Here is an 8,471-nt window from a genome sequence, read left to right on the forward strand (position 1 = left end):
ATAGAAGGGAAACAAATATTTGTGAAAGTGTCTTTAAAAAGGCACAATGGGGCTGGAGAGTTGGCTTAGTGGTTAAGAGCACTGACTGTTCTTCCACAGGTCCTGAGTTCAAATCCCAGCAACCACNTGGTGGCTCACAACCATCTATAATAGGATCTGATGCCCTCCCTCTTCTGGTGTGTCTGAAGACAATTAAAGTGTAATCTATAAGTAAAATAAATCTTAAAAAAAAAAAAAACAAAAAAACGGACACAATGGATAATTCCCTGTTAGGTAAAAATAAATGGAGGAGTTTGAAAGACAAAGCATGAAATATTTCAGAACATTTCAGTTACGTAGTTACTAAATAAATATGAAACTGTAGATAGTCTTAAATAAAAATATATATTTTGGTTAAAAAATGGGTCAAAAAAGAAAAAAGTAAGCAATGAAAAAGTTTTGGTTCTGAAGATGTAGCTTAGTTGTTGTAGGTAAAAATGATGCTCACGTGCAAGAACTAAGAGAATGTTAGTGATTAGTTGAATAGATTTTTTTTTTATCAGAAAAAAAGTCCATGATAGCCCTATATCTTAGTCTACTTTGTATACACCTCCATTTTCTTTTTGTTTCAGGTTGAAGAACAGTCAGATTGTAAGATCCTAGATGGACACTTTGTTTCTCCCATGGCCCACTANGTGCCTGGTATCATGCCAATTGAATCTGTTGTTGCAAGGTAAGGATCTCTTTGGCAAGCAAGATGAGTGAGTTGTGTCTAGCAGCACAGTGTCCAAAGATCCTTGAGTGNATGTAAGTACTGCTTATGCTTACAGAGTGTGGATAATTCCCTAAACATTCACACTAGGAGAATAATTGCCCTCCATGCATAGCTAATGATATCAAGGTGAGGTGAAAGCTTAAGAAGTTGACACCATTTTTATAAAAATTCAGACATGCACAGTCACATAGAAATATTTCCAAATGATTTTAGTCATATACCAGCTCTGCTCATTTCTAAGTAGAGTTTGCCTTTNAAATTTTCACTTTTAGTAGTGAGACAGTTTACCAGGTACGAACACCTAAGCATGCCTGATGGCAATTCCCAGGACTCAAATGGTAGAAGGAGAGAATTCCCACAAGTTGTCCTCTGATTTCCATATGTGTGCCCCCCCCACACACAAAATTAATAACATTTCATTTTTAAATTTCTATGCTGGGCAGTGATGGCACACGCCTTTAATCCCAGCACTTGGGAGGCAGAGGCAGGCAGATTTCTGAGTTTGAGGCCAGCCTGGTCTACAGAGTGAGTTCCAGGACAGCCAGGGCTATACAGAGAAACCCTGTCTCAAAAACAAAACAAAACAAAACAAAAAAAAACCTGTATGATAATAGGGCTCTAGGATGGCTGGGGATACACAGAAAAACACGGTCTCAAAGCCAAAAAAAGAAAAACAGAACAGAACAGAACCAACATAACATGTATTTGCTTGTGACACGCAGTAGTTTTTCTTTGCTCTAAGATAATTATTATTTTAAATTTTATTCATTTATTTATTTATTTAACATGTGTGGGTGTTTTCCTGCATATATGTCTACATCATGTATGTGCTGGTACCCAGGAGACCAAAGGAATGTGCTAGATCTGAGACTTGAGTTATAGATAGTTGTGTCTTACCATGTGTGTTCTGGAAATTGGACTTGGGTCCTTTAGAAGACCAACCAGGGTGCTGGAGAGATGGCTCAGCAGGTAAAAGCACTAACTGCTCTTCCAGAGGTCCTGAGTTCAAATCCCAGCAACCACATGGTGGCTCACAACCATCTGTAATAAAATCTGATGCCCTCTTCTGGGGTGTCTGAAGACAGCTACAGTGTACTACATATAGTAATAAATAAATCTTTGGGCAAGAGTGAGCAGGGCCGGAGAAAGCAGAGGTCCTGAGTTCCATTCCCAGCAACTACATGATGACTCACAACCATCTGTACAGCTACAGTGTACTCATATACATAAAATAAATAAATAAATCTTAAAAAAACAAAACAAAACAAAACAAGAACAGTCAGTGTTCTGAACTACTGATCTGTTTTCCCAGATTTGGTTGGTTGGTTGGTTGGTTGGTTGGTTGGTTGGTTGGTTGGTTTTTATTATCTGGTTTTGGTTTGATTTTTTTTTTCCTTTTAATAAAATCAAAATAAAATTCAAGCATTGTTGTATAGAACAAAAACCAAGGACTTTGGCATTAAACGGATCTTGACTGAACCCTGACTCCACTACTTATTAAACCAGTGACCTTAGGGCCAGTTATTTCTCTGAACCACGTATTGTAAAATGGAGATGACAACACTTCATCCCACAGGTTGTTAAAGGTGCTGAGTGATACAAGGAATGAAAATTGTCCTCACTGACTATAAAAGACAGACTTAAAGCTTGGCTTTCCAAAGGACCATGCAAAATCAGGAAGAGTTTTAAGGAAAAGGAGGAAAATGCTACTCAGTTCATGTGACAGAAGATAGGGCTTCCCTGCTAAGCTTTCCTGTTAGCTTCCAAAACTCCACTGGGTCCAGATGTGGTGGCTCAAGCCTTTAGAGTACTCAGGAGGAAAGGCCAGCCTGGTCTATATCGTGACTTCTAGGCTAGCCAAAGTTACAGAAAGGCCCTGTTTCCAAAACAAACAACAATCAAGACGTCAGCAGTGTTTGCCTGTGAAGTCTACAGTTTGAAACTCAAAAGTACTACTTTCAGCATTTTCAAGTAGTCAGTAAGAAAAGCAGTGACCCATGGGCAGCAATGTTAAGGTCAAACTACTCACTGAGGTTTAAAGGCAATATTCACAGGTTCCTGGCATAAAGTGTCTTGCTCTTAACTAGGGTGTATGTGTGTGTGTGTGTGTGTGTGTTAATTATAATGGCATTTACAGAGAGGAACTGGGAAAACGGACATGAGTCCAAGGGCAGTCATGTCAAGTAAGTCAAGTAAAAGGAAGTTGTAGTAAGACATGGTGGAGACATGCACTGTACTACTGAGTCTGGAATCCCATAATTTGGAAAGCTCAGGCTGGAAGATCAGGAGTTCAAGTCTAGCCTGAGCTATATATGGAGACTTTATCTCATGGGGAAAAACAAAACAAAACAACAACAAAAATCAGAAAAGAAAGAGATAAAAGAGTCCTTCTGTGAAGCTACAGATGCAATGTTCTAATTACACAAATTACCTGACCACATATTTAACTGCTACTGCCCGTCTTTCCACCTATCTCTCTTCATACACTTCTAAAACTTAGAATTTGGAAAGTTATTGTGTTACATTCTATTATATAACTGTAAAAGGCCATATAACTTAGTATTTAAGAGCTCAGAACTTAGAATTCCAGCTACACCATTTCTAGATTTCAGACCTTACACAAGTCACTTAATGTTTCTGTATCTCAGTCTCCTCATAAAGTAAGAAAGTAATGCTACATACTAAATGACTTGTTAGGAAATTTTTTTTCTTTTCAGAGAATCATTTCTCCTGATATATACAGTGTGCCCAGCACCTCTTTGGGCATACTATGTCTGATACATGAACAGACATATATACACTAAAATAATAATTTCTTAAAAGAAGAAATAAAATAAAACATATCCAGTTAGCTGGACATGGTAATGTATGCCTGCAATCCCAACACTTGTTTGCATAGTTTATTTTTGTTTCTGTGCTGACATCATGTCTCTCACTATGTAGCCCTTAACTGGCCTGAAGATTACTCTGTGGACCAGGCTAGTTTTGAACTTGTCATTCTCCTGTCTCTTTTAAGAACTAGGGTTATAGGCATGCACTACTGCACTGACTTAAATCCCCAAACTCAGGAGGGAGAGGAAGGAGGATGACAAGCTCCAGTCCAACCTAGGCTACATAGTGAGACCAGACTTTAAACAAGCAAACAAATCGGTGGAGCCGAACATAATCCAAAGCATGCTTTACATTTAAAAAGAGTAGAACAAATAAAAAGCTTTCTATCCTATTTTTTTAGGACTCTTAAAAAAAAACTATTTGTGTGTGGATGTGCATACATGTGGGGGTGAAATGACAATTTGAAGATGTCGGTTCTCTCCTACAGAGTGGGATGCAGAACTCAAGTGCACCCATCTGGCTTGGCAGCAAGCACCCCACCTGCTGAGGCCATCTCACCAAACTTCTAGGACATTACAATTTTTCAACTTAACTCTTCTTTCTTCTGTGTGTGTGTGTGTGTGTGTGTGTGTGTGTGTGTGTGTGTGTGTGTGTGTGTGTTTTGGTCAGAGGTTATGTATGTGGATTCACATGAAGGTGGATAGTGGCTGTAGGTCAACCCCCTATGTTGTTTTGCAGGAATTAGCCACCTTTTCCTTAAAGTAGTGTCTCAAGGGACCTAGAGCTTACAGATTAGACTATACTAGCTGAGCAGCAAGCCAGTCCTTCCCTAGCATTAGGATCACAAGTGAATACCAAACCTGGCTTTGTTTTTTTGGCTTTTGTTGTTGTTGTTGTTGTTGGCTTTTGTTGTTGTTGTTGTTGTTGTTTGTTTGTTTTTGGATAGTTTCATCATTCCAGGCTGGACTCAAACTTGCTGTAAGCTGAGGATGAGTTTGGAATTCTTTTTTTTTTTTTTTTAACGATTTATATATTATTATATGTAAGTACACTGTAGCTGTCTTCAGATGCCCCAGAAGAGGGCATCAGATCTCATTATGGAAGGTTGTGAGCCACCATGTGATGGCTTGGATTTGAACTCAGGACCTTCAGAAGAGCAGTCAGTGCTCTTAAAGGCTGAGCCATCTCTCCAGTCCCTACTTTGGACTTCTAATCCTTCTGCCTCTAACTCCTAAGTGCCGAGATTACAGGATTGTACTAAGGCCAATTTTATGTTTTGCTGGGGATTGAACCCAGGGCCTTTTGCACATGAGGTAAGTCTCCACCAACTGAGCTATATCCCAAATCTTTACATGGGTAAAACTAAGGTCATAGTGCTTGCTTCCCTCTCTCGTCTACTTGGCTACTACAATAACACTTGGAAGTCTCACATTGCTAGCTGAGCCATTGATCAACCCTTTTTGTTTATGTTTCTCCCTTAGAAATGCTTATACATTAGGGAATTTTCTGGGTTTTGTTTTGTTATAAGGAAAAAATAGGAGAATTTGTATATCTTAATTACCATGATTGAAGCTATATATGTGGGTGTGTATATATAAACAGATATGGATACATTTCATATATGTTTGTATATATGAGCCATTCATTTTAAGTATATAATTTAATAATTGTAACTTCCAAGTCATACAACTATCTTAATGGAATTTTTAAAACATTTTGTTGGGTGGTGGTGGTACATTCCTTTAATCCCAGAACTTGGGAGGCAGAGGCATTTTGAGTTCAAGGCCAGCCTGATCTATACAGAGAGTTCCAGGACAGTTAGGGATATGTAGAGAAACCCTTTGTGTGTGTGTATGTGTGTATACATGTATATGTATATGTATGTGTATGAGTATGTGTATATATATATGTAAATATACATTTTTGTGGGACTTGAGATTGAACCTAGAATCTTGCTCATGATAAGCAGGTGCTTAGCTTAGCTTATGTACTTTCTTTTTTGTGTTTGTTTTTTGTGTTTGTTTTTGTTTTTGTTTTTGAGACAAGGTTTCTCTGGAGCCCTGGCTGGGCTGTCCTGAAACTCAGTTTGTAGACCAGGCTGGCCTCGAACTCAGAAATTCACCTGCCTCTGCCTCCCAATAGGGATTTACTTATTTATTTTAGGTATATGAGTATATATAGCTGTCTTCAGACACACCAGAAGAGGGAGGGCATCAGATCTCATTATAGATGGTTTTGAGCCACCATGTGGTTGCTGGGAATTGAACTCATGACCTCTGGAAGAGCAGTCAGTGCTCTTAACCACTGAGCCATCTCTCCAGCCCTGCTTACCTTAACTGTATCCCCAACCTCACTGCTCAATTTCTATAGAGAATAATCATCTAGTTTCATCTGACATTAACACCTTGCCACATTAAATAAGTCCATTTCCAAAACGTGNTAATAGTTTGGCATGCCTGCAGCTTATTTGTTGTTTCCTCCCCATAAGTGGCATCATAGGTAATTTCCCTTTTTAATTGTTTTAATTCTTTACAGTTTCATTCATACACATAGTATTCTTTGCAACATTATATTCCCAGTATTCTCATTCCCTCCCCCATCCCACCTAATCCCTAACCTTTCTAAGTCTTTTTCCTGCTTTCATGATTTTTTCCTCCTAACAAAAATTAGGTTTATAATATTCTAGCTTTTGGACACATAGCTACAAATTGAATGTCAAAGTTCTAAATGCTTACTTCAGGTTAGTTAAAGTATAGGCCAGTCAGATAGCTGAGTGGTTAGAGACACCCTGTTAAGACTGACAGAGTTCAATTCCTAGGACTCCTGTGGTGGAGGAAAAGAACTCCTGCAAGTCGTTCTCTGACCTTTGACCTGCACCAGGGCACACCCATCCCCACACATACAAATACATGTTAGTAAATGTAAATCCTCTGGCCCATCCTTTTAGAGAGAGAGAGAGCTTAATTATGATACTTTTTAGCTTGATAGTTTAGACCTGGGCATGGTGATACACACCTGCAATCCCAGCACTCAGAATGTTAAGGNAGGAGGACCACAAGTATGAGGCCAGCCTGACCTACATAGTAAGTTCAAGCCAGCCTGAATTATATAATGACAAGACCTTCTCCATGAATTAATTAAACATAAATAATCAAAAACATATACATGGATATATGTGTGTATAGTTTATGGCTAATTTTCATTTTTTAAAAAATCTCATTTTTTTATAGGTTCCAGTTTATCGTGCCTAAGGAATGGAACAGCAGGTACCGACCTGTGTGCATTCATCTGGCTGGAACAGGAGACCATGTAAGGCTTGTGATATCATAGGACTCCAAACCTAGAAAGTTCTTAGCACTTCTCCTCAGCACTTGCCTATTATTGTATTCTTAATGTATCATCTTTTGTTTTCATAGCATTACTGGAGGCGCAGAACACTCATGGCTCGTCCTATGATTAAGGAGGCCAGGATGGCTTCATTGTTGTTAGAAAACCCTTATTATATCCTTTTGTGATACTCAAAACGTTTCTTTCTCTCTGTTTATGTATTTACTCTTCAAAGAACATCCTGTGCTCTCAAACACTGAGCCATCTCTCCAGCCCCCATGGTAACTAACTTTTCAAAACTAGTTAAATTCATTTCTCAGTTCGGAAAATTATTAAAAAGCAAGAACGAAAAAGAAAAAAAGACTGTGCCCTTTTAAAAAGAAATGTAATGGAAAGCAGAGTTCAAGGCAAGCTTTGGATGCATAATAAGTTTGAGGCCAACCTCAGCTACAAAAAATCCTGGCTCAAAAACCCAAAAAAACAAAAAACCAACAACAACAAAGAGTAAAGGCCAGATATAGTGGTGCATGCCTTTCATCCCAGGAGGTTTTCTGTGAATTTGAGGCATAGCAATTTCCAAGACAGCCACAACTACTCTATATTTAAAAAAAGTAAAAAGTGTATGGTGGTAAACTGCTGTAACGATCTCAGAAGTTTAAAGCAGAAAGATTCTGAGGTGAAACCAGCATTAGATGTATAGTGAGACTAACATACCTATTTCTTTTTGTTTGTTGGTTGGTTGGTTTTTTTGTTTTTTGAGACAGGATTTCTCTGTATAGTCCTGGCTGTCCTGGAACTCACTTTGTAGACCAGGCTGGCCTCGAAATCAGAAATCCACCTGCCTCTGCATCCTGAGTGCTGGGATTAAAGGCGTGTGCCACCACGCCTTGCATGTACATACTTTTTAATTGGATATTTTATTTTTTTACATTTCAAATGTTATCCCCTTTCCCAGTTTCCCTCTGCAAATCCCCGATCCTGTTCCCCCTTGCCCCACCCACTCCTGAATGGGGAGACGATTCCCACACCACCCTAGCATTCCTCTACAATGGGGCATCAAGCCTTCATAGGACCAAGGGCCTCCCATCCCATTGATGTCAGATAAAGGCCCTTCAGCTCCTTCAGTCCTTACCCTAACTCCTCCATTGGGGTCCCTGTGCTCAGTCTGATGGTTGGCTTTGAGCATCCCGCATCTGTATTGGTCAGGATCTGGTAGAGTCTCTTAGGAGGCAGCTGTATTAGGCTGCTGTCAGCAAGCACTTCTTGGTATCTGCAATACTGTCTGGGTTTGGTGTCTGCATGTGGGATGGATCCCCAGGTGGGGCAGTCTCTGGATGCCCTTTCCTTCAGTCTCTGCTCCACTCTTTGTCTCTATATTTCCTTTAGATAGGAGCAATTCTGGGTTAAAATTTTGGAGATGGGTGAGTGGCCCCATTCCTCATCTGGGGGGCCATGCCTAACCTCTAGATATGGTCAAGAAAAGTTCACCCTCCCCTTTGTGGGATATTTCAGCTAACATAAATATTTTAATCCTATTTATAATAGTGATAAATTTACT

The 8,471-nt window shown here is 39.3% G+C and overlaps 1 protein-coding gene across 1 annotated transcript in view; it reads left to right on the top strand.

The window, feature by feature from the left end:
• The window catches only part of Abhd18 (abhydrolase domain containing 18), a 37,634-nt gene that overhangs the window by 14,462 nt on the left and 14,701 nt on the right, over positions 1 to 8,471 (top strand). The window contains exons 4-6 of the mRNA XM_029475192.1: positions 612 to 712; positions 6,817 to 6,895; positions 7,003 to 7,098. Coding sequence (XP_029331052.1) covers positions 612 to 712; positions 6,817 to 6,895; positions 7,003 to 7,098 — 276 coding nt within the window. The remainder of the gene's footprint in view (positions 1 to 611; positions 713 to 6,816; positions 6,896 to 7,002; positions 7,099 to 8,471) is intronic.

Source organism: Mus caroli, chromosome 3 (genome assembly GCF_900094665.2).
Source record: "Mus caroli chromosome 3, CAROLI_EIJ_v1.1, whole genome shotgun sequence".
Lineage (NCBI taxonomy): Eukaryota > Metazoa > Chordata > Mammalia > Rodentia > Muridae > Mus > Mus caroli.